This window comes from Ptychodera flava (genome assembly GCF_041260155.1).
Source record: "Ptychodera flava strain L36383 chromosome 23 unlocalized genomic scaffold, AS_Pfla_20210202 Scaffold_23__1_contigs__length_28996876_pilon, whole genome shotgun sequence".
Taxonomy (NCBI): Eukaryota; Metazoa; Hemichordata; class Enteropneusta; family Ptychoderidae; genus Ptychodera; species Ptychodera flava.
In genome coordinates this window covers 2,714,022-2,739,987 of record NW_027248277.1, presented here as the reverse complement: position 1 = coordinate 2,739,987, position 25,966 = coordinate 2,714,022, and the positions used below count along the sequence as shown (strand labels likewise).

General features: G+C 38.7%; 2 protein-coding genes and 1 long non-coding RNA gene across 3 annotated transcripts in view; 1 reads left to right on the top strand and 2 right to left on the bottom strand.

Annotated features, from left to right (window-relative positions):
- LOC139123487 (uncharacterized) overlaps window positions 1–16,612 on the bottom strand; it is a 52,949-nt gene extending 36,337 nt beyond the window's left edge. Inside the window, exons 1-3 of the long non-coding RNA XR_011549693.1 lie at window positions 16,539–16,612; window positions 16,247–16,325; window positions 15,313–15,608 (exon numbers count right to left, since the gene is read on the bottom strand). This is a non-coding gene — a long non-coding RNA (uncharacterized lncRNA). The remainder of the gene's footprint in view (window positions 1–15,312; window positions 15,609–16,246; window positions 16,326–16,538) is intronic.
- LOC139123475 (uncharacterized) overlaps window positions 1–25,966 on the top strand; it is a 1,125,851-nt gene that overhangs the window by 923,861 nt on the left and 176,024 nt on the right. The window lies entirely within an intron of this gene.
- LOC139124318 (dynein axonemal assembly factor 1 homolog) lies at window positions 16,913–19,555 on the bottom strand. The gene is made up of 2 exons (XM_070690458.1): window positions 18,663–19,555; window positions 16,913–17,490 (listed from the first exon to the last, which is right to left on the bottom strand). Exons 1-2 carry the CDS (start codon window positions 19,276–19,278, stop codon window positions 16,913–16,915), a joined length of 1,194 nt encoding a protein of 397 aa, XP_070546559.1. The 5' UTR covers window positions 19,279–19,555.

Sequence of the window (25,966 nt, the reverse complement as noted above, 5' to 3'; positions counted from 1 at the left end):
AGAGTCTTAGGCATATCCTGGTGCGTTGAAAGAGATTGTTTCCAGTTTAGAATAGAACTACGTGATCTACCATTCACACGTAGAGGAGTTCTTGCAACCATTAGTTCCGTGTATGATCCATTGGGTTTTGTGGCGCCAGTCATCCTAACAGGGAAAGTTATCCTACAAGAACTGTGCAGAAGTAACGCAGACTGGGACGACCCCATCCCTGAAGACCTCAGGATAAGGTGGATGCGGTGGAGAGCTAGTGTCGTAGATTTGGAACATCTGAATATTCAGCGCTGTTATAATAAGTTGACAGCTGCGGTGGTTTCAGCCAGAATAAGCGATTACATCAAGAGTGAGCTGCGGTTTGAAGATATGAAGGAGTACTTTTGGGTTGACAGCAAAGTGGTTCTTTGATACATAAATAATGAGTCCAAGCGCTTCACACCTATGTTGCAAACAGGGTTCAGCAAATAAGAGAGCTGACTGTGCTGGATCAATGGAGGTATGTCAGTACAGATGTAAACCCAAGTGACGATGCTAGCAGAGGTATCACAGCTAGGAAACTGGTTGAAGATTCAAGATGGTTGACAGGGCCACATTTCTTGTGGGACAGTAACTTCCAACCAACAGCAGTGTCACGCTTTGAATGGAATGATGAAAGTGCAGTAGAAGTGAGCAAAGAAATGAAGGGTGTCATCCACAATGTGTTGACAGACTAGTTCAAGAGTAGTCAGCTCAAATGATCGATTAATTGATCGATTCGACAGATTCTCTTCATGGAACAAAGCAAGGCATGCAGCAGCCAACTGTCTACGCTTTAAGGCTAAACTATTGAGAGCAGTCAAGACCTCAAACAGAAAGGCTGGCCTCATTGATGTTATGACAGAACCTGATAAGCAGATGACTATGCAGGATCTCAAGGAAGGAGAGAAAGCAATTATTAAGGAAACTCAAGGGAGAGTGTTTAAGGAGGAAATCTTGATTCTAGAAGGTGGCCCGAAAGGTGGAAAGAAGACTATTGATCAAAGTGTGCGGCTGCGGAAATCAAGCACTATACGCAAGCTTAATCCATTCCTAGATGAGCAAGGATTGCTAAGAGTTGGAGCAAGATTGAAGAAATCCAGCCAGCCCTTTGAGGTTAATCATCCCGTAATCCTACCCAAGAAAGGTCACATCACCACTCTCATTGTGCGACACTTTCACGAGAAGGTTAATCACATGGGACGAAGTAGTACACACAACTCTATCCGACAACATAGGTACTGGATCATCAGTGGATCCAGTGCTGTATCTCAGTTGATCCACCAGTGTGTGATCTGTAGAAAGATGAGAAGGGCAACTCAAACCCAGAAAATGGGAGATCTTCCAAGTGACCGTATTGAAGAAGCCCCGCCATTCACTTATTGTGGTGTGGACTTGTTCGGACCGTTCCTTGTCAAGAGAAGAGGAGCCTTTTGAAGAGATATGGCGTACTGTTTGTGTGTATGGCTTCAAAGGCTATTCATCTGGAAACAGCCAATTATCTAGAAACTGACTCATTTATTTGTGCGTTGAGAAGATTCCTCAGTATTCGGGACCGACTAGACAGCTCAGGACTGACTGTGGCACAAATATCGTTGGAGCTAACAATGAAATGACGAAGGCTCTGAAGGAAATGGACCAAAGGAAGGTTGCCGACTTCCTTTTGAACCAGGAATGTGATTGGATTGAATTCAAGTTCAATGTTCCCAGCTCTAGTCACATGGGCGGAATCTGGGAGAGACAGACTCGGACAGTACGAAAGTCTAGAGCCACTCATGCATCAGGCTGGCCCTCAACTTGATGACGAATCCCTTCGTACATTCATAGCTGAAGTACAGAACATTGTCAACTCAAGACCAATCACCACTGATCACCTATCCCAGTACAATTCTCCAGAACCTCTCACACCAAACCACCTGTTAACAATGAAGACCAAGGTACTTCTTCCCCCACCGGGAAACTTCCAGAAAGCAGACATGTATGCCAGACGTCGTTGAGAAGGGTACAACACTTAACCAATGAATTTTGGAGCCGATGGAGGAGAGAGTATCTCCAGACCTTACAGCCAAGGCCTAAGTGGACAGTTCCCAGACATAATCTGAAGGTAGATGATATAGTGATTATCAAGCAAGATAACATGCCTCGTAACTGCTGGAGACTTGGAAGAGTATCAAAGGTTTACCCAGGAGAAGATGGATATGTACGTACGCAAGGTGCAGCTTACCACTGCCACTTCTACATTGGATAGACCAATCCATAAGCTGGTTCTGCTATGCACTACCAAAAATGACTGATTATCGCAGACATATGAAATATTGAGCACAATTTGTGATTGTTGCTTGAGTTCAACAAGAGTTGAAAGGACAATCTTTATTTGGACATTTGTTATTTGAACACTTTGATGCAACATAGTTGCAGAGAGGAGTGTAGCTGCCTCAGTGCCTTTCTGCTGTTGAATTGCAGTGCGCCCTCTATAGTTACTCTATGTTTGATTGTTCGTTTTCTCCAGTAAAAAAAGCACATGGGAAAGTTCTCAGCGCCACATTGTTGTTGTTGAGTTACGAGTTCTATCCCCAAATCTAGGTAAATACTCTCAATTTACTCTCTATGTCTAGCGATCAAAGATCTATACTACTAAGGCTACCGATCGTTTTCTAGTTGTTCACATGCATGATTTTTATGGAGTTATCAACACTTTTGTATACTGTAGTAATCATTTTCTACATGTACTTTCTACAGTTTACCTGGATGTTACTGGGTCGAGTAAAGTTCGTTAAGTGAAGCGAAAGTTGTCCTCGTATCATTCTGAGTAAATACAAAAAGGGTAGAACCCGCAACAAACAGTTAAAAGGACATTTATCAGTGCTATTTTAATTAATTTGTAATTGCATATGTAATGAACTTTCCTAATGAGAGTAATATATACACAAAAAATGTGTTAAATTTGATGAAACTTGGTACAGATTTTGATCTCGTAGTGTTGTCAATACAATCAATGACACTTTGTGGTATCATATACAGTGTTGAATCTAGGATCTCAGGATTTGGGGACATTTGGGCCCATAGACTTAAATTTTGGGGGACATTTTGAAAATTTAGGGGACAATTTTTTAACACTTTATATTGTGGCAATCTGTTATTTATATGGTGTTCTAAATATGGAAAAAAAACAAAGGGGACAAATCTATGATATAATTTGTATATTCCGTTTGGTGAAAATGCATTCTTTTGCGTGTTTATTAACTGTAATATATGAATATTATTATTTCCTAAAAACCACAATTATGCACCACCACTCAAATCCCCTTATGGAGAAATACACACATACCTATTTGTGAACACAACGAACTAGTAATTGTGAAGATAACAATAACAAACATTTGTTTTTATTTTCAGACTACTGCAGAGTCCAATTTGCAATCCAACATGCATGCAAAACTGCTAATAAGTTGAACATTGTACTAAAGTTCTGTTCAAAAGTTCCTGCTCTGAGTGATGATTTATTATGTTTTGCTGACATTTCAGCAGTACTAGTCTGGGTGTGAATATTAAATCAAACTGCACGCCAGTTTTGAGTGATGATAACTGTGTTTGTATTTGCATTATCGATAACGACGCGGGTCAAATCCCTCTCACAGAGGTCACCGGCACAGCTTGATGAGAAAGAAAAACTTTGACCTAAATATTTTGTCAAGTTACGTTGTAACGGTCACAGAGGTCGATCACTTGTACGCAGTGTTTACGTCCCGATTCCTGTAAACCGTATCGGACGGACTCCACGCCGAAAACATACAAATTCAAGTTTTTTAAAGACACGTCTGTCTTTTTAGCTGACCACACGCGAACAACTCGATCATAGTCGAATTCTGCGAGACTCGGGCCCTCGATATTTATCGTCATTAGCCTATGTAGGGTCAGTGCGTCGAGCCTATTCCGGGAGTATGTCTTGATGTTGTTTTGAACGCTAAACCCGCACTCACAGTCCGCTGTGTGGATAGGCAGGATTAGTCCTATTTCTGCTAGTTTCAGCAAGTTTGGAAAGGAATCCCTGTGAAACTGTTTAACAATTCCCCACAGTGTCGCCATTTTCTCTTGTGGGTACTGTTGCTGGAGTACGACTTCTTTCAGAAGTACCACTCCTGTAGCGTTGTGTCCTTCTATATAATGCCGTCATAGTGGGCAATCAGACTTCCCAGTATATCATTGCCATTTTCTCAAAACTGTGGCAATTTTAGCTTTTGATTGAGCTAATTATCACTGCTTTTAAATATTTTACTGATTGCTTGCTTTCAGCAAAGTATTTCACGTGTTTTATCAACTGCAAAGCATTTCAAAAAACAGGTCACGTGCCATGAAATAATGTTTTCATAGAAAACTATGGTCAAGAAATTATTTCACGCTAAATTATACAAATTAGTTATCATCCCGTACTACTTTCTATTGGTAAATATTTGTCGCCGGCTCCTGAACAACAATAAATATTGAAGCAAATTGTATATCTGTGGAGCAAAATAATAAATACGATCGTCAGAAATGTATTTTGAATATTTTGAATCAAAATTTTATTATCGAAGTGAAACTAATATCTCGGCATGGACGGAACAAAACACTGTGGCTACGATGGAAGTCGTACCGGTGAAATCTACGGCAGATCAAGCCGTCGACATCTGCAAGATGTAACTTACTGCGGTCTCAACCGAAGACGTCAAAGCTCTCGCAGGTTGATGGCAGCGATCACAAATTCTACCGTATGTCGAACAATTGTGTGGCCTCTCTGTCAACACATTTTCAAAATCGCGTACCATTATTAGTCTGCGTACTAGGACAACTACATTTTAAAGCTCTGACATCGCTCTTCCTTCTTGCAAAAGGCCATACCCGTACCTACACAATTAATCTTTATAACTGTAACAGTATTTCTAATAGAGATGACGAACATCTACAAAATGATTCTCGGTACTTGAGTGAAATCGATAAACTGGGGATAGAAATGAATCGTAGGTATTTCGAATATTTCTTCACTCATCGGACTCGTTGTTGGACATGACCTTCTGCAGAACAAGTGGATTATGTTTACAGTCGAAATTCGTCAAAATTCACAAGACAGAGGCTTAATTAATTAGTGGCCCAAAACTGACGATCACACATGGTGGGTAATTTGTGACCTAGCATGACCTGTACTTTATTAATGATGTAATCTGGTCGGTGATTGGCTAAAATTACACCTACTGCTTGAGTAGGACAACAGACAACTCTCTGGCAGTAAATCGGAAGTACTTTATTTAAGACTCTCACCATACAGTACAAGGAAAATGAAGACAATTGCAGTGACAAGGCAGGGTAAAAAACAAGATAGTGATTAGTGGAACAAGTTTGAAAATTTATGAAATGGGAGCGGTGGGAGGGCTCAAAAGGCGAAAGTGAGCGCTCTGAGAAAGCACAGCAACTCTGAACAAAGAGGAATGAGCATGCGCAACAAATAGATGATAGAGGGCTCACTTTGCTGAGGTGTAATTAACTACAATGACACATTGAACACAAATTACACCTACTGCTTGAGTAAGGACAACAGACAACTCTCTGGCGGTAAATCGGAAGTACTTTATTAAGACTCCACCAAGCAGAAAGAAAACGGCCAGAGAGTTGAAAAGAAAGAAATAAAAAATATTTAAAAAAAAGGAAAAGCAAAACTCTAACAATACACACGAACAAGTGGGTTGGGACATTGAAAAAACTCTGAAAGCGGCTCTGAAAGTGAAGCAAATAACAAGTGCAAAAACTTTACAAAGCTCTGGCAAAATGGCAAGGCTGTAAATACAAACATACTACACTAAGTCTTCTGCTAAATTACAAGGCAAAGTAACAACAAAAGTGTAAGGCGAGCTTGGGGCTGATGAGAGTACCGAAGCTCACAGTGGAAATACAAATACTGAGAAAGGTTTCTAAACTAAGCCAACAGGCGTCTGACCTGAAGGCAAACAGAAAGTTAGGTATATGAACCTTAACTGCAACAACAAGCGATTCATCAGCAATGAAAGGTGGTGACACTACTATTGGATGGCAATTTGGGCCATGCGCTGTGACACTGACAGGTGCGTAGACAGGAAGGGGACCTTAATATAGAGCTCATATGCATCTGAGTGCAAATCTCTATGAAGTTTAATCAGGTCTGTGGGAACCCCTGCTGCATGGGCTAGGGAGGCTCCACCCTTCGTAAACTGTGCACTGAATAAAGGCCACTGTCCTTGTTGATCCCGTGCAGAATTCGGTTGAGAGCTGATGAAAACGATGAGTGAGTTAGTGATACTAACTTCCGGTTACGAGGGTAAACAAAAGCTTGCATATCTCTCGCAGCAGGTAACCGGTATGAGGAGAGCATATGTTTGACTGCCGACACAGGGCAAAGAGGGCTGCCTGGTACAGTCGCATAAAGTGCGCTCGTGGTACTGTAAAATTTTGGACCAGCGCACCGCAAGCATAACATACTGATTGTGAACTACAAAATCTTTCCTAGTAAGATGGCGGTTGCAGTCAAAAGTTCGCTGAGATGGAGGAACTAGATCAGCTTTCCTCAGAAACGCAAAGAAGCCGATCAAAATTGCACACCAAACGACCAGGTGAAACTGGCTGGAAAAATCAATGAAGGTTGCCATTTCTTGGAGCATTGGAACAGTGATAGGCAATCTTTGTAAAGGTGAGTGTACGCTGCCTTTTCTGATTCCTGAAAGTGTCAATTTAAAACCCATGCATTCAAATGCCTCAAGACTATAACCGGACAGAACATGCAGCGTTTTAACACCTGAAATATAATTGGAAATAGACACAGTGCTGCGGAAGGACCTGTTCAAAAACTGGGCATACAGGGCTAAAACTGTGGAAGTCGCTGGTAGAGCTTGCAAACCATAGTGAAGTGCGAAGCTGAGGTAAGGGCCAAACTGAGTATGCAGGTTCTTTCGGGTGCCAGGACGAAATGCTGCCAGCCGAGAATTCTTGACCTCCTGCCTTAGTAAGTCTAGATTGGCCTCTCCCAAGAATACAATTGCACATCTGTTTACGACGTCTTGCAGATTTGTCAAACGATACAAAGTGTCAACATTGTCCAGATTCATCTCTAATATTATTTCCAGTTCGCCAGATACAAATTGTGGCAACGACAACTCGTCATACGTCAAGGTTTCCGATTATTTGGATTAGGGTCTCTTACGAATTTGTGAGGCCACGGCACATATTTGCGCACCCTATCACTTGGTTTCCTCCTAGTGGCGCTTTTTAGCCTTTCACCTTCGGGTATGCTGGTAGGAAGAGGAATGGTGAACGTCTGTCCTTGGTCTTTGAGGTAGTTGATCATGCAGATCCCTTTTGTTTCCCTCGAGATTTCCAAGTTCCACCAGTGGCTCTAGGTTCGCTGTTTGTTGTGTATCTGATGAGGTCGGGAGGTCTCCATTAATAAGCGTTCAACTGAGTCCTGTAGTTCAGCGTCGCGCCTGAGGTAAGCCAACGTAGCTACCTTAGGCCGAGTTTGCGCGCGTGTCCCTTTATCAGAAGTTGCTGTGACGTCACGTTCATTTGTCTTGACAATTTGCATTACTTCGGCAATTTGGTGAGATATCTCCTGCACTTGGGAGGTTACAGAGTCCAATTGATGTTTAACCTCAGTGTCAGTGTCTGAGCGCTTGTTTGTAACTCTTTTACGTGACGTGACTTTGAAGGCGTGCTGCTTAGGTCGACAATCCCTTGAAGTTGAAGCCTCAGGGATTGCCTCCTGCACGTGCGCTGCTTTTTAATGGCTGCTCCTCCTGCTCTGTCTCACCGTCTTGACGAGTTTGTTGTCCCGACGTGGCCATTTTGCCAAGAAAACCATTCTAAGTCACTAATTCTAAGTGAACTATTCTAAGTCACCCTACTAGGAGAATTCTTGAATTCACAAAATATGTGAAGGTTGAAAACGGACAAAGGCTCAAAAAGGCGAAAGTGAGCGCTCTGAGAAAGTACAACAACTCTGAACAAAGAGGAATGAGCATGCGCAACAAATAGATGATAGAGGGCTCACTTCGCTGAGGTGTAATTAACTACAATGACACATTGAACCCAAAGCCGGAATACATTATCATAATGAGTCGCCAATTTTGGAAATGACCCGGACTGTTGACAGCATATCAATGCACACTATATAGAATCAATATGCATCAGGCTGTGTCGCGACTAGCTGTTTCTTTCAACGGCAAAAGACAAAGTTGGGGAACATATGAAATAATATGACAGAGCCCCATGGCTTCGGAGAGCATTCTGTGGCGTTCAGAAGGTATTTCCCTAGAGAAATGGTGTATTCTGCCTTTACTTTTCCCCATTTTGCTCAGAAAAGTACTGGTGGCAGAATACACCATATCCCTCGGGAAATACCTTCTGAAAGCCACAGAAGGCTCTCTGAAGCCATGGGTTCTGTCATATTATTACATATGTACCACAGTTTACTTGCATCGAAGCGCGCGCGTACTACCGGTATTTGCACTGCAGTGCAATACCAAAAACATTATGCCATTCCTTTATGTTAATGAGTATTTACCGGTACCAACTTTGACCCGGAACTATTTTTGTTTGTAAACACAAAAATGTCGTCCACAAGATTTCATTTCACTTTGGTTCGATACTAGTTATAGTAAAATGCATGACATTACCGATAAAATTACGACAAAGAAAATTGCATGGACTTATTATAGTGTGAGGATGATTTTTATTATCCGCAAGAGCAGTTTGTTTGTCATCGAAGCAAAAACATTGACAACTGGCGACGTCCGTCTGTAGTTCTATGGATACACGGTGGCCGCCGTACTACGGCGGCCATCATACATCGAAACACGCGTAACTGCGGACGCAGCGTAGCCAATTAAACAGTTAATATTTTCAGAGACGATTTTGCCGGTAGTTTTCTCACCGGACATTACCTGTTTACAATAGAAAGTCACTTTTCCTTGCAGTTTACTCTGTGCTTGTGTGTCCTACACGCTAATGATAACAGTGATCGCTGTGCAAGGTAGCCTAAACACCGAAATTTGATCGTTCGACAAGTTACGTTTGCCGTATCTTACTCTTAAATTTCCCGTAAAATCCTTCGAACTGTTATTTGTATCGATCATTTAGAAGAATTTCAAGCTCAAAATGTGAAAAAATCAAAAGCGTTCCATATTCAAAGTTCTCTTCGTTTGGCTATCTGTGGCTACGTATGTATGTGTGAGTGATCGCAAGCAGAGTTCGAGCCCTCCAACGTCATCCTTGATAAACAGGTAAACAATAGTTTAGCCAATCAAAATAGAGGGTGTGGCGGCGCTGACCAATGAAAATTTAAAGCTGATTCGATGCCTCATTACAGTGATGTCAATGTTATATAACTCCGCAGGGTCGCCCTGAAGCTTTGACAGACAAGTAGTACGCACGACTAATCGTCGATTTTCTCGATAAATGATGCAAATAAAGATAGAACATATGTAATAATAACAGAACCCCATGGCCGGTGAGTGCAAGCGCGCTGTACTAGCGGTATTTGCACGAGTGCTGCGGTGTATTCGGCGGCAGTCCTTTCACAAGCGAAGCGAGCGAAAGGACAGCCGAATACACCGCAGCACTCGTGCAAATACCGCTAGTACGGCGCGCTTGCACTCACCGGCCATGGGGTTCTGTCATAGTCTTTAATAATTAATATACTGGTACTCCTTCAATAATTATTAACACTGTTCAGAATGTAAATTTGTACGTAATTCTGCATTTGAATATCAGCCTGACATGAAAAAATTAATTCTGTATCACTTAAGAATCGGCTAGGCTGTAGTGTAAATGTAAAATGTCATAAGTCACAAGGAGACCAGGGTTCAAATGTAAATACCAAATAGAGCAGGATTGCTGTAAAAACATTAATTTTCACAAGGAATTATGACACAGTTTTGATGAGCAAGACATTTTCACCAGGATAAAAGTTCACTATTTTTGTCAGTAAAACAAAACATCTATTACTATTAAGCGTGTTCACTGGGATTTGATTTATTCGATGACATCTATTAGCAAATGTATTAGAGGCACATGAGCTGCATCTTTTGGTATTATTTCATGATTTTATATTTAGATTAAAATTAGTTCATAGAAATGTTCTTACTCAGAGATATTTACTCAAGTATAATTATCCACTGAGTGGAACAGCATGGGGAGATTTCAGTAAGATAATAATAAACAGGTGACACACCCAAATATGGTTGCCCTCATACTACTAAGCGATAAACAGCGTAAATGTTGTATGTACACTTTTGAATCTCTCTCTACAAGTAATCATGGTACAACCCACTGAAAGGACTGGAAAAGGTTTCACTCCTCTGTGACAAAAATTTCTCCGGTTGTTAGCTCCCATGTATGCATATGTATATATGCAAATGGGAGGTATTCTATAAGGTGGCAAAATGTCGTCTATATGTATGTATGTATGTATGTATGTCCATCCATGTCAAAAACTCCTAAACCGCAGCACCTACTGTCTTAGTGTTTGGTGTACAGGTGCACCTAGGGGTGGAGATGTGAATTTCAAATGAACATGTCAGTGCCAAAAGTATGCAAATGAGGGGAAAAAAGGAAAAATCCTGCAAATGGCTAAATATCAGTAAGCATTGGTAAGATTTGGTTGAAACTTAGTATGCAGATTCCTTTAGGTATTCTAAATTATGTGTAAAAAAATTGGGGTGAAATTTGCATGTTTGTATTTTTAGGGTATTTTTACGTTTTTAGGGACGATTCAGAATTTACTTCCAGGGGGAGGGTGGAGGATTTTCTATTTTCTCGGTGATTTTTTTCCATGGCCCCCCCTAGTAAATTATAGAAAAAATCTATGGCCCCCCTCATCTTTCCTGTTTTTTTTCCATGCCCCCCCTAATATATACATGCATGCTTATACGGTACATTATAGACATATCTAGTCTAACAAGTTGCAGGAACTGTAGGGCCTAGTGGACATTAATCGATGATATAACAAATCATTTCAGGGTTATGTGACTATAAAAAGAATGATTTGCAGGGACTGCAAGTGGCACACTTTTGGAAAGGGTAGCAATAAACATATCTGGTTGTAAATTTCTAAAGAAAAGTTAATTACTAAATATGAATACTTTTTCGTTATGTCTCACTGGTACATATGATGCACACAAAGACAAGCAAAGATGTCAGTTAGAAATGGTGAACAGAAAATCAGGGAGCAGATAATTGGCAAAGTGATATATATCTTGAAGTTTAATGGTACATCATTTGCAGATATCCAGATATTTCTGGAAAGTGAGATGTACATGTACATGCACACGTTCAGCATACATTTTCATTTGATGATGCTGAATATTTGCAGACTCACGGTGAAAGTTTTAAACATTAGGAATTAAATTTGGTGAAAGCCAACTTGTTTTTAATTTCCTTTTTTTTCTAATTTGGTTATCATAAACAAAGTAGCTGCCACTTAAAGCAAAAATGCTGAGGAATATTTTAGAACATTTCTTGGACAAAACACCTTATCCAAAACATGAATTCACATTTTATTCTGCTCATTCCATTCACAATACAATGTTCATATTAAAATGCAGACAACCCTGTGCAAGTCAAAATTCACATTTTGTCAGCAGTATTTTTCAAAATTGACAGAGCATGCATATTTCAAATTTTTTTAACAAACTTTAATTTTAAAATAGTCATGATGCGCATGTTTTCAGATGACACGAAACATAAATGTTAATTTGTTTTTTTGCCTTTTCTGCCAGCCGCCACAGTGAAATCTTTGATTATACATATCAGAATGAATGGGACACATAAGTATTAGCATCAATACACAATGTGTAAGCCTATCAACATTTCTCCTAGCCTCATACACGCTTAGATCACTTCTTGGACTACAGCAAATTTCTTGTGTACACAATATTTCAACAATCCGACACCATAGCATTGGCGCAGTGCCACATGATCTTCTGGATGCACATACAGGATTATTGGAAAATCACCCTTTTGTAAATTTTTCACCATATATTTTTGACAGTAATACATAATATTTTTATTTTCAACATTAAAAAACTATTCGCTGAAAGCACCTTGAAGATGAAACGGCCATAAATTTATTTTCAAAAAGTTTAGAGTAGATGTAAGCACTGTAAAAAGTTATGTAGAACATTTAAAAAATTTAGAAAGGGTAAAATTGATGAGAATGAAACATAGAAAAAAGGAGCAGAAAAGAAGAGTAGCAGTAGCAGTAGTTTACTCAACGGATGAAGTGGGTGTATATTTGGGGTAAAAAACCTCAATTTTTGTATTAATGATAAAAATTTATTTAAGTCAAAATCTAGACTATTTTCTGAAATGTAATATTTCACTTGAAAGGAGAGTATTCATGTAGAAAAAACAACTATTTTATTTGGCATTATCCATCCTCATTTTAAAATTGTAGGGGTTTAAAGACTGACACTCTAATAATTGATTAAAATCATGATCAGCAAATTAAAATGCCTCTTATTCAAAATGCCTCTTATAAAAATGTAAGAGCTTTATTGCCAAACAAAACCAATTGATAGTTGTTGTGTTATATAGCATTTAAAAAACATAATGTGAAATTTCAGAAAATTTGACCCAGCCGGAGTGGAGTTAAATTCTTTGGAAATTTTGAAATTGGGAGGCAAAAGAAGCCAAGAAATCGGTGATTTGCATACATTTGCATAAATTAACACTTCTTTATCATGCAACTTTCAACTGCTTTACAAGCTACAAGGTAAACCCAACCTTAAAAAGACATTTGCTGTAATTTTAGCATTTGTTCAATGTTCATCTCTGTGTATCAGCATTTGTTTGTTATTCTATCACTACATAGAACACCCAATGCTGTATTTAGCAACATACCAGTGTGAACATAAATGAGCATTGTTATTGTTGATAAATGAATTCTAGTCTGGACTTGATCTGAGATCTCTTTTCAACAAAAACAACCCTGACTGTTCACTGTATGGTTTGTATTGACATGCTAAATACTGGACATTTCATAACGCTTCAGGAGGAGAACAAGATACTGCTATAGATGCATAAAACAAACCACTGTGAATATTACCGAATTTGGCAGCTAAAGGAGTTTAACTAAACATGTTGAGTTTATCTGTCACCCAGGTAGCGTCTATGGTTCTCTTTTGTAGAGATCAGAAATTCTAGGCAAATATTGAATTGATGTTTTTTTTCCTTGGCCCCCCCTAAAAGATTGTGGTATTTTTGTCTGGCCCCCCCCCTAAATTTTCTTGGGAAAAATGGGTGGCCCCCCCTGAAATCCTCCACCCCCCCCCTGGAAGTAAATTCTGAATCGTCCCTTAGTCAAAAATCTTGTTCTCTCAAATCGCTCGTCTGATAGCTCTGAAGTTAATATTCATGTTCCTCAGGATTACCTCAGCCATGCTTGTACAAATTGTATTGATATTGTCATATTTGTAATTTTGGGGCCACTTTCCCAATTTATGATAAAAAAAAATTATCCAAAAACTACTGCTTTGATAGCTTTGATATTTGGTATACAGGTATCTAAGATTAATCTCGATATAATGTTTTGAGGTTATGTTAAAACTGGCAATTTTTTTATTTAGGGTAATTTTTGCCTTTTTGGGGTCAATTTTTTTTTCCTAAAACTACTGATCTGGTACCTTTGATATCTAGTGTACAGGTTCCTAGGGTTTATTTAATAAGATTTATATTGAAATTAGGATGAAATCTGCAATTTTGTATTTTTAGGGGGCAATTTTTCTCACTTTTGGTCAAAAATTTGTTTCTCAAAATTTACAGTCTGATTGCTTTGATATTTAGTTAACAAGTTCTTAGGGTCTTTTTGAATATGATATACTGAAATAAGGTTGAAATCCAGACTTTTGAATTTTTGGGGCAATTTTGCGAAACTGTCAATTTTACTGGGATATCTTTTATTTTGTCTTTTTAAGATTTTTATTAATTTTATACCTACTGGAACAAAGAGTATATAATGTGGTGATTTGGTAGGCATTTGATATGGTAAACTGTATTTGGTGTTGAAATGCAGTAAAAAAGTCATTAGAAAACATAACTGAGGTGATTTTAGCAAGTTTGGTTTCCAACAAATATATTCAAATTTTTTTCGATGTTTAAGAGTGGGGAGGTTCCTGGCAGATTTTGAAAAAAAATTCCAAACAAATGTCATAAAAAATCAGACAGAGAAGGTTTGACGAAAAGAAAAGGTTGGAGAGAGGGGGGGGAGAAGAATGTATAATGGATAAAAAGATAATGTACCTCATCAATGTATTTTGCGCGCATTAACCATGCAGTGTATTTTAATTTAAGATGTCAAGTTAGGTAAGATTTGAAAGTAATAGTCAAGTTCACCACAATTAAATTTCTTAACTTTATCTCTTGTGTCATTATCCTTGTGTAATTTTGTTCCAGATGTGGATGCACCACTGTTCTGGAAGAAAACAATGTTTACTTTTCCCTGTAGGGTTTCTGATTTAATGATTGTATGTTGAAATCTCTCCATGTATCTGGTGTATAGGCAAAATGTAAACAATGGTTGCATGTTATATATTTCAGTCTATGTCAAATATTGTATATGAAAAATCAAGAACAGTTTGCGGCATGCTTGTAAAAGATAATATATTTGTCAATAGATAAACTGCCTTGCAGATTGATTGTTTTAAAAATTGTCACAGAAGTAGAAAAGGAAACTAAACTAATCAAATTGCTATAATATATTCACCCTCAGTGACTGAAGTCCTATACTTAACTATTTTATCATTACATTCAGCTGTTTGTTATATCTTTATCACTCTCCATGGGCCAAGGCACACTCGAGGACAGTAAAGCCACTCTGTACCAGTCTGTGTATGTTAGTCTGTATGTATGAATGTCCATGTTTCATACAGTTTTTGGCTTGTTTTGATAACTGTATGGGAGCCAACAGTAATATTGTCACTATTTTTACATAACATGGCAAGATTTTGAAAATGGCCGGGACTTAAAAATGAACGAAAATCTGTTAATTTCTTGCCTATTCCCCCACAAGCAAAACTAGTTGAGGCACAGTTAATGACTGTATCATTCAATTTGCAGATTGCAATGAAAATTTTGAAGAAATTGCAGGTACCTTGAGGTTGGACAAGTTTCACAGAGTTGCACCTCATGGGCCTTTAAAATGAAAATCGAGATGAATCATTATTGCATTACAGCAAATGCTCAATGCTACCAGAAGAAACAATTTGAGTATACACCATTAAAATTATCAAAGATTGAAAATGATACCTTTCTCTCCTTGTTTCTTCAGTTCAGATTGTCCCAATGTTTGATGTATTATTTCTTCTAATGTATTCTCAAGTTCCCTGATCAGTTTCTTCTTCTCTTCAAGTTCAGACTGTAATGTCTTCTGGTTTACACTGGTACCAATGCGTTGACTAACAATGACTGTTCAGTACTCTCTAACTTCTGTGTCAGTTCCTTACATCTCTCTTCCAAAGTAGCCTTCTCTTCCTTTGCCTCCTTCAGCTGAGATTCTAAAGTTTCCCTTTCCATCTCAAATTTAGATTGGATGTCTTCCAGGGCTGAGAGCAACAAAATTGTATATAATGATGTTAAAGATTTTACTTTACATATTGATTGATGGTAATTATGTGTAATTAATGTGACATTATGAAATTAAGTTACTAATTAATATATTTACTACATTGTTGTTTTCTTGATTAAACTTTTGCTCAATTTTCCGTAATGAAACTTTAAACCATTCTCTTACCAAATTAGGACACCGTTCAAAGTTTGGAACTAGACAAACAAACTACCCAAAATATAACTACATTTGAAATTCAAAATGGCCACCACCCTGTGATAACTCTATGGGGAAAAATATAATCTTTGATTTTCAGATTGTGAAAATTCTTCTTTCTCAAAGACTTTAAGTGAGTCCACAAAAGTGAAAATAACGCAGGGTTTGGAGTCCGAATGTCTGTCCCTGAGGTGCATTTTCTTGAATCAGTACTGTGGATGTCTTTGTCGAGAGGCAGTATAAATATGGCAACAAATCACAATGGCATTGTGGGATATGTAGGGATTCATGTACCTTTTGATGATACACTCCTCAGCAAACAATTATTAACACTCATCAGGATGTAAATTTTATTAATTTGCATCTGAATATCAGGTGCTGTCCATAAGAAATAAAACAACTTAATTTTCAGTTACTTACACTGTCCTTGTTCAATCTGAGAACCACTATCAACTCTTCCTGTGACCATTGTGTCAGATTTCTGATCAGTGTCTTCATCCTGAAATGTTAATGTCAAAGTACAACAGGATTTGTGTGTTTGTTGTTTCATTGGTGTAATGATATCATTATTTTGCGTGTGGAGATCTATGACAAATAAATGTTGATGTATGATATTGCAAATCTCTGCAGCTGCAGTGATGGGATACTTTTTATGAATTTGTGTTTATTTTCTCTGTAGTTGCCAAGGTCATATTGATGTTAAGAAACTTACATCAATGTGTATCTCTTCAGCATCCTTTCCTTCAATTACATCATCATAGACTTTGACTGGTTTAAGTCCACCCCATCTCCTGAATGACAAAAATTTACAAGCTGTTCAGACAAAATGCTGTTGAAATAGTTCCACAATGCAAATTAACGAGGCTGGATATTTGTTTCAGTTCAATCAATTTCAACCAGAAATCTGAATCTTAAGTGAATGTAGGATTTAAATCAGTTATCTTTTGCATGGAAATACAGTGGACTTGTCCAAAGTTAAAGGTCACGTCTGACAGACATTTAGATTGTAGGTAAGGCAAATCAGGACATACACCTTTAACTTGCATTCAATATATACTTGGTCAGAGCTACCTAATAGCCAGAAGTCTAGAACATCCTCAGAGAATTGATAAAACATTCAGAAACATCTGGTGTACGATCAAGTCCAGCAGTTACACTACTCATATAAGGAACATCACTAGACACTGAAAACTTACTATTTATGAAGAACAGTTCCAGTTCATCAAATCTGGCTTGGTTATATGTTGCTTTCAACTTGAGTTTTAATCCAACTTTTTCAGCCTCCTCTCTCATCTTATCAGTTATCAAATGTGGTTCAAATGAGTCAGGAAAACTGTCAGATAGACATGTGTGCCTTACTCTGTAGAGGTTGTAGAGAGTTGGTAGATATAGAGAGATTGCTAAAGAATCTTTTTTCAAACTAACTGCTGCCACTCTGCCAAAGTTCTTCTTGCTGATGATATTTACTGTTTGATTGCTGGCTTCATTTGCAATCACTTTATCTATATTTTTGTCTAGTTCTGCCTGGCAGTCTTTCCATGAATCATTCACACTTTTGATCATTTCTTCAACATTTCCTGGTTCAGCCCCTTCTTCCACAGTTTTACACAGCTGATGATATGAATCTCCATTTAATCCAACATGCACCATGAAGTTGCCAGAACCTGATTCATAAAAGATCAAAAAATCAAAAACATATAAAATGTATAAGTTTCTCTCACATCCTCCGAATCAAGGTAGTGTATCTTCTAATCAAAAACATCTGAAGAAAATGTTACATGTTGTAGGATTCACATATTAGTAAAAGCAAATGAATCATGCCATATCAATGGGATCATTCTGCAACTGTACTGAATAATAGCAACCATCTTAGGTTAATTGACAAAAATATCAATTGCTTTCATCAGCTCAAGGTTCCGAGGCAAGAAATTGATGATTTTAATGTAAGAATTCTCCGGCGGTTAATAAGCTCAGAACCCCCATAAATTGTTCATTTTCTGAAAGCCTAGATATATGGGAACATTTGGTAACAACAGTCTCGTCACCATTGTTTACATAAATATCACATGACAGGCAATTTCATAACCTTTCAAATATCGGTTCTCCCTATGTCTTTGTCTCAATTCTTCAAAATATCTGACTCAAACTTTCTGGAAGGCAAACTGTTTCAACGTTCTTCTGAAGTGTGTCACAGATTTTTTATATCTTGCTTAGTTTTTTTATCACAATTTTAAAGAAATCAACTAGGATTAAATTCACCGCTCTGGAAGCTTTTCTGGCACAAAAATTGTTTTAGAAGGTTTTAAAAAATTCTGAGACAGACTTTAACCCTTTCACCAATATGATTTGGCCTAATCCCATTGTTATCAATGGAGAGTGTGGACCTGTTTACAGGGAATTGGGCGTGAACAGGTTAAAAGATCCTTAGGACAGCTCGCACTCACACAAATATCAGCCACATATCTCAAAGCATTGAAACAAACGGGGGATCTGGGCTTATTAACCACTAGAGAATTGCTAGCTTTAACAAGGTAAATTTCTTGTCTTGGAACCTTAAATGAACATCGTATAAATGGCATCATTATTACTTTACATAAAACCTACATATTTAGGAGAATGAACTTTGCCTTAAACAAGATGCCTTGTTTAGAATTGTTGACATATTAGACTTTATATGACATACAATGAGAACGCATTTCAGAAACCTATGAACTTTTTTGTCTACAAGGGTAGAAATACCAAAGTTTCTTGACACAAATGTTTTACGAGCAAAGTTACTATATTGTTCATGAATATTTTTTGACTGCTTCAAGCAAAACAATGATCAATATTATACCTTTAATTTGTCTGCCAGTAGCATTCTGTCCTGGAGATTGTGATGTGCCAGCAAGATCTAAACTAATTCTTTCTACTCTTTCATTTTCATCTTTACCAACAACACTACCATTTTCACAATCCTCTAAATTTTCTGTTTCTTCAGAACTGACAGGCACGGGTTGTACTTCTGTAGTTTCACAGGAAACCACATCATTTTCTACCACCATTTTAGTTTGCATTGCTGCGGTTCCCGTGGTTGACATCCCAGGTTGTAATACTGTGGTCTCTTCAGTCTCTATACCTACTCTACCTGATATCCCAGGTGGCACTGCTGTGGTTCCTGTGACTGACATCCTAGAGTGTACCGCAGTGGTTTCTGTGATTGACATCCCAGGTTTCAATGCTTTGGTCTCTTCAGTCTCAGTACCTACTCTATCTAATATCTCTGGTGGCACTACTGTGGTTTCTGTGATTGACATTCCATAATGCAATGCTGTGGTCCTTTCAGTCTCTGTACCTATTGTACCTGACATCCCAGGTGGCACTGCTGTAGTTTCTTTTATTGGCATCCAAGATTGCACTGCAGCGGTACCTCTGGTCTCAACACCTACTCGAACTGGTAACCCATGCAGCATTGCTGTGGTTTCAGTAGTTTCCACAACTCTTATGCCTGAAAAACCAAGTTGCCTGCCAAGGAGTATGGTGTCTCAATACCCTTTGTGTTTTCTGTATCTTCAGTAACTGGCACCCCAGATGGCATTGATTGTGTGTGCTTTTATCTCTCTGTCTTCAGTAATCAGTATCTCTGGTCGCGTTGTCATGGTTTCTTGTTTATGTGTTTCCGTTTTCATCATTGAGTGCATCAGTGTTCTTTCTTGACTTACTGCATCCCCAATATCTGATTTCAATATTTCATCTATAATTGGAAGTACAGTAGGAAACGTTTCAGTACCCTGTAATTCTTACATGCCCACCATGAGAGAAACTGCCGTGAAGAACTGTCCGGCTAAGCAGCTTATTATGTATTCAACATTAGCATACTTTAGCATACAAATAATCAGCATATCAACGGACTAGCTTGTGATGTATGAATTTTAAGTGAGGGCGTCTTGACCGAAGGCAGGAGAACTCCGCGAAGGTGCTAATTAGTGTTCGATTACAATAATTGGCGCTTCATTACCGTCTGATTGCATATACATTACATTTGTTTGTTCAAAAACAAACTAACTAACTCTTGTAAAAAACACGCCAGATTGCACTGCTTCTTGTCTCTAGTCACGCGTGTCTCCCTATATAACTGAACCTGCTTTCTGTTCGTAAGTTGCTTCTCTAAATACTAACATTATCATTTCTTTTTGGAAGTGGCTATTCGCACCGCAGCTGTGCGGATAAGGAATCTAAATTTCTCGTTCGCACCGCAGGGCTTATACCCAATCAGATAACGGTTTACATACACAACCAATAAAATTGTAGCTTTCACACATACAACGATATTTGGTTAATATTAATTGCTCTGTTAACCTTTATTAGCAAATTGAAGTCAAAGTGGCGTGGTGAGTAGGCGGGACGCATCAGAAGTGGCCGTGATTGCATGTTATCTGGTGCCACGTTCGCTTCCGCGGATAGGATTTTTTCTCCCTGCCCACTCTGTTTGTTCCTCTCTTGTTCTCTCTCTCTTTCTCTTTTTCCTTCCGTCTTCCCTTCTTTCCATCTTCGCTCAGGCCCTAGCCCCACTTCCACCCCACGCCGGCGCGCTACTTAGCCGACACGACAGAATAACTTCAAGTGCAATAAACTGGCGCACGGCCCACAGGCTTACAAAATAATATTGCAGCTGCTCAATCCGTGTGCTAATGCCTTCAAACTTCACATCGCCTACACCTCAACTTTCCATGAGGGTTTAGTCTGGACATTGTGAAAACAAAAGTAATAGAAAAATGTATCTGTCTCTACTGCAGAGACGACGTCAACTGTACCAACGTGACATGTGATGTGATGCTGTCCCAGTGACGCTAACAAAATAATTTTGGCCCCGGTTACTCGAAATCATGATATGGACCGTATTGAGCCTGCCTTCAGACCATTTTCACGATAAAATAGAATATTTAAATGTTATCTCGGATACACGACGTAAACAATGGTACAAATGCGCGTCCTATTATATCCTTATCTGCACCCCTGCGGTTCGGATAAGAAATTAAGATTTCTTATTCGCACCGCAAATTTAAATTCCTTATCTGCACCGCTACGGTGCGAATAACACCTTCCGGTCAGATAACTAGGTGAACTGTTTTTGAAATGTTCAGGCCGCACTGTTCCCAAACGAAGTCATTCCGGCCCCAAAATGAAGTCGTTTGTGGCCCCAAGAGTCACTCAATCGCGCCCTAAGACCAAAGGGTAGTTATGTAGAATTAGAACATTTACTGTCACGAGTCATAATTACTGTCAAAACATGTCCCTATCGCTCACTCTACCTGTGTTGTCCCTTGTGGGTCCGACTATCAATTTATTGTTTCTATCCCTCTACACACGGTTTTGTGGAGGGACCGTGCTCTACATACAGATACATTTGTATCTTAGGGAGGGCCTAGAGCCAGGGAATGATCTCGTTGTCAAAATTATTTCTTTTGAGGGCCAGAACGAAGACGTTGCTTTTGGGACCGGCATGGTTTGGCTTGGTGAAAAAGCGGGGCCAGAAGGGTTTGGGGCCGGATCGTCAACTACCCTGCAACATTAAGTGATCAATGACCAATCCCTCTATGGTTTTCACGGTATGGTGACATGGCAAGGAAGTAGTCCAGCGCCCGAGTTCGCACAAACGGCGTCAGTCTTGCCAAAGTCAGTAGCAATGCATTGGTGTCAAACAATGGTTTTGATAAGGGCAATTACCAACGACTTAAAAGTTCACGTTCGTGGTTAAACCACCCTTCCTTTACTATGTATGGCTACACAAAACATATCCTATCGTTCCATTCTGATCGGTTTTTATGTGTAACTTAAACATGCAAGTGAAAAAACGACTCACTTGGTCGTTATAAATGTGTATGGTCGTTATAAATGTGTATTTGTGTTTTCGAGTATGTTTCTAATCAACTCTTTAAACTCAAATCTTTGAACTCTCGGCTTATCACGCTTATCAAGGTGTTAATCATTTAATGGTCAGATCAGAAACCGTTAATAGCTCTCCTGTGAAAAGTGCTTAAGGTGTGAAAAACGAACATTTGGCAGTCCTTTGTTCCGCATAATGATTGGCAGCAGCGTGCTCCGTTTATGTGCATTCAAATTAACCCGCTTATGCATGGCATATGCTATATGCATGTGAAATGAGATTTCAACCCGTCGTTTTCCACGGGTTGAAGCAGTTCTCGACCGGACAGTTCTTCACGGCACTACTCGGCATGCATTTGCATTGATTTCAGTTAATTTCAAATTGTAATAAAAATTTACTGTTTGTATACTGGTACGTCTCTGTTGTTCTAAAATATGGCATCATATTTTTTTATGGTTTGTCGTTGTGTAAATGTACACATTCTTATCAACTGATAAAGTCATTAAACTGTCTGAGAATTAATTATATTAATTTACTATCATGAATGCTATACTGCTATTCAACAGAAATATGAAGATTCTAAGTATCTACCTTGTTTGTCAGAATCTTGTGTTTCTTCCTCTTTGAATGTAGAAGCAAATTTAGCCAAGCTTTCTGTTACAGCTTCACTTTTACTTAAGTCTTCTTTCAGATTATTTGCTGCCTCGAAAGCTTCAATATTGTGGACCAGGTTTTCAGTGATCTTGGCTACTAGATTATCTGGTGTACCAATACAATAATCTGCATGTTCTTCAAAGTGCCTTTCAATCATACAGGCAATGTGTGAATCATCCTGGACTGTTGTTGGTAGACCAGCTGCCATTGCTTCCAAGCCTTCAAAACTGTAGTCAGTGTAGCATGATGGAGGAAGACAGAGGTGAGACTGTTGGATGGATTGTAGGAGTGCTTGTGCTGAAGGTGCTGAGTAGAGCTTTGGCGAAACTTTACTATTTTCCATATTTTCAGCCAAAATCGTTTTTGCCTGCTTGTTATCCTCTGTAGAAATGCCGCATATCTTCCATTCTGGGAGCTTCTTACTAACTGCGCCATGGTTATTTGCTACGGTTCCAACAGCAGCTGCCATAGATGTGCATCTTTTTACAGCTTCCAGTGAGTCCAGCTGTCCATATGTCAGTACACTATGTGCTTTCATATCTTTGACAATTACAGGTTGACTGTCAAAGTAAACTTGTCCAAGTTTTGGGAGAATCTCTTCATGAGGGATATCTGAAAGCTGTCTTCCATCAACGTTTGCCCTGTAAGCATTTTGAAAGTACTCATATATTGTAGGACCAATGGAGAACAATACATCAGCTACACTGGCCATTTTCAACATTTCTTCCTCAAATGTAAGGTCTTCTACATCATCATTTTTAAAGAGACAGTTTTTCTCTGGGAAAGCATGGTTAATCAAGACTAGCTTTGCATCAGGAAACAGATTCTTCTTAATATCTGCAGCAGCCCATCCAGTCTTTGGAGCATAGTAGTAAGTAAAGGTGGACAACTGGGATGAAGTAAGAATTTTACACCCCATTTTATTCATTTATCTACATGAAGCGAAGGAAAAATTAACCATCCATGTAACTAAAGTATGACCCTGACCTATATACGAACTCACGCACGCGCAGCAGTGCATTGTCCTGAACTAAGCGGGGAAATTCCCTCTGAGTACAACATGTTTATACATGTACGGGAAATTCCGTGTGAGTCATCACCATCAAACTAGCCTATATAAAGGGCCCCGTTGTCAGTCCCGCCGGCCGGTCGCGGAGTCTAGCTGATGTTGAACACGAAGTTCCTATCGTGGCGAACTTGTTCACCCGATAGATAAAATTTTAGTAATTTCCTCTGAACTTAAAATATGACGGAAGACCATTACTTCAAAAAAATGAGACGTTTCAGATGAATGGTACTGATATCTAAAGTGTTCACTCTTTTATCTTTACGTACAAATGTAGTTCCTAAGTCGTTCTCTATTCTATTCCCACCAACAAAACATTCAATACTCATTTCCCCTCCCCGATCTTTATCAATACTTATGATAATATCACAAGTTGTTCTGTTATCTGTTTTCATAGCATAATATCCAACCAAATCGTCAAATTCATCTCCAGTAGCTAACTTTACACATCTAATGAGAACTGTACCATGTTGAAGTATTTTCATATTATCAGTCATCTGTTGATTTACTGTCTGTAAAGTGAGAACAGCTGCCTCATCACCGACACTTTTAAGACCCAGTTTCTTTAAAGTTGTGTCCCAAAATAATCTAACTGGAACTCCGCTAGCTGTATACGAGCAATAATTCTCCCCCTCGTTTATCCACCTTCTTAGTGTATTATCTGCCTTCATTATTGTATTAAGAGGACTAATTTTAAGGTGAATTGGTATACCAAGAAGTGCAATGTATGGATTCGTAGGAGTAAGCCAACTACGAAAATCTAACAATTTATATTTGTTTACATTGCTATCAAAATAAATCACATTCGGAGTTCCTGGTGGTTCAGCAACACCTCCTGCAATTTCACTATCCAATATATCTAAGATGTTACGCGGCACATTATAAGGCATGAATTTCTGACTAGCCGAATCCATGTCAGAGCAAAAGGAGTAGAATCATTCGAAGCCTTTGTGGCGTCAATTACAGTTTCATCAATGTCTTTAAGTTCGGAAAATTCTACAGCATGTTCGTGGGGTGGCGCCGCGGCATTGGCTAAAACGAAATATTTTTCGCGGTCTTTATAACGAAGGACGTAATCCTTATTATGATTAGCAGCCATCTTAGTATTATTGTTAACTTTAACATCACTCAGATCTTCAAGCTCAAGATTTTGCATACGAATTGTACCTAGACCGAAGCCACTTGGATCAGACATACTCCGTAGGGACCTATATACAGTGAAAATTAAAATAATACCTTGTAATATACATACACAGTCATGGCTTCAGCAATAGGAATGACAGTTCTCGGTGCTGTATTAAATGCAACGGCATTCACAGGAGGAAATATTATCGGACAAAAGCTTTCTGGGAATGGTGAGCTCTTATTGAAGAAAAGGTCCGACATGATAAAGCATTAGAAAAATTTGAACATGATCGCAACGTCTGGTCAGAAAAAAGATTACTACAGGCTGACTGGGAAAGAGAAAATCAGGCAAAGGACGCACATGCTGCGCAGAATTAAGAGATACAGATGCAGAAATCCTGGAAGAAGCAGAAGCGGTGCAAAGCCGTTCCCATCGACGAAGGGGCAGTTCAATTCTCAGATTATTATCAGCCCAGTCCTGAGCAAAAGAAATATGAGATGATCTATATTGCTGGAGGATTGGTCGTGGGATGGTTTATCTTCCGATAGGGTTACACCGGTAGGGCCCCGCTTCGGGACTACTACAGCAATTCAATACAAAAGCTAATTGGCCAGTTATTGAAATCGATCATGTTCCCATCCTGATCTGTTATCCAGATACGCATTGAATTCATGTAATCTCCCCCTTTTCTCAATGGCATAGAAATTGCTCCGTTTTTAAAATCGTAAGTAACCTTTTCACTTATTTCTCTCGTATCCCGGATGGGAAGTATTTGTAAACAGTTCGATACTTTCCCCTGTATGTATCCTCCGGAGGCACCCGAACCAAATGAAACATAATTTCCAGTAACATCGACTACATCTGAATGAACTATATATTTAGTGACTGTTAAGAAATCCACTTTCTTCGGACTCATAGTACTTTTTATAACTGGGTTGTCCTCAGGTTTATCTGAAAAACCAACTACGTTGGCGAAGCTACCTGTGGCATTGAAATAGACTTTAATATCTTTAGCCAAAGTTAGATAAACATGGTTTGTTGGCAGATGTTTTTCAAAATTAATTTTTTGCTTCAACCCGATTGCTTTGTTTAACGTATCGATATTGTAGTTACCTGGACGTATTGATTTAGTCTTCTTCGGTTGGTCACCTTCTTGATATTTTATTACATTATTCGTCGATGTTATGTTATGCCATGAATTATATAGTCCCACTCTAGCAGTCTTATCTTCGTAAACTGTGTCGTGTCAATGCAAGGGTAAAAATTAACAGTAACAGGTTCACCTGTTTGGCTTTCAATCCAAATGATCATTGTTGTACGTTGTATGTATATATTACTAAGTATAAATGTTCGATGAATATTATTATTACGAAGTATAAGGTTCTGCAGGAATAATATTTTTCTGTTCAAGGAGATCTTTTGGTCGCA

Excerpts from the sequence above, each read along its gene's own strand:
- LOC139124318 (XM_070690458.1), bottom strand. The coding sequence starts at position 19,278 with ATGCTGCATGGGTTACCAGTTCGAGTAGGTGTTGAGACCAGAGGTACC. Across the intron at positions 17,491-18,662 it reads TACTGGCAGACAAATTAAAG|GTTCTGGCAACTTCATGGTG; the intron begins GTATAATATTGA and ends TTTATGAATCAG.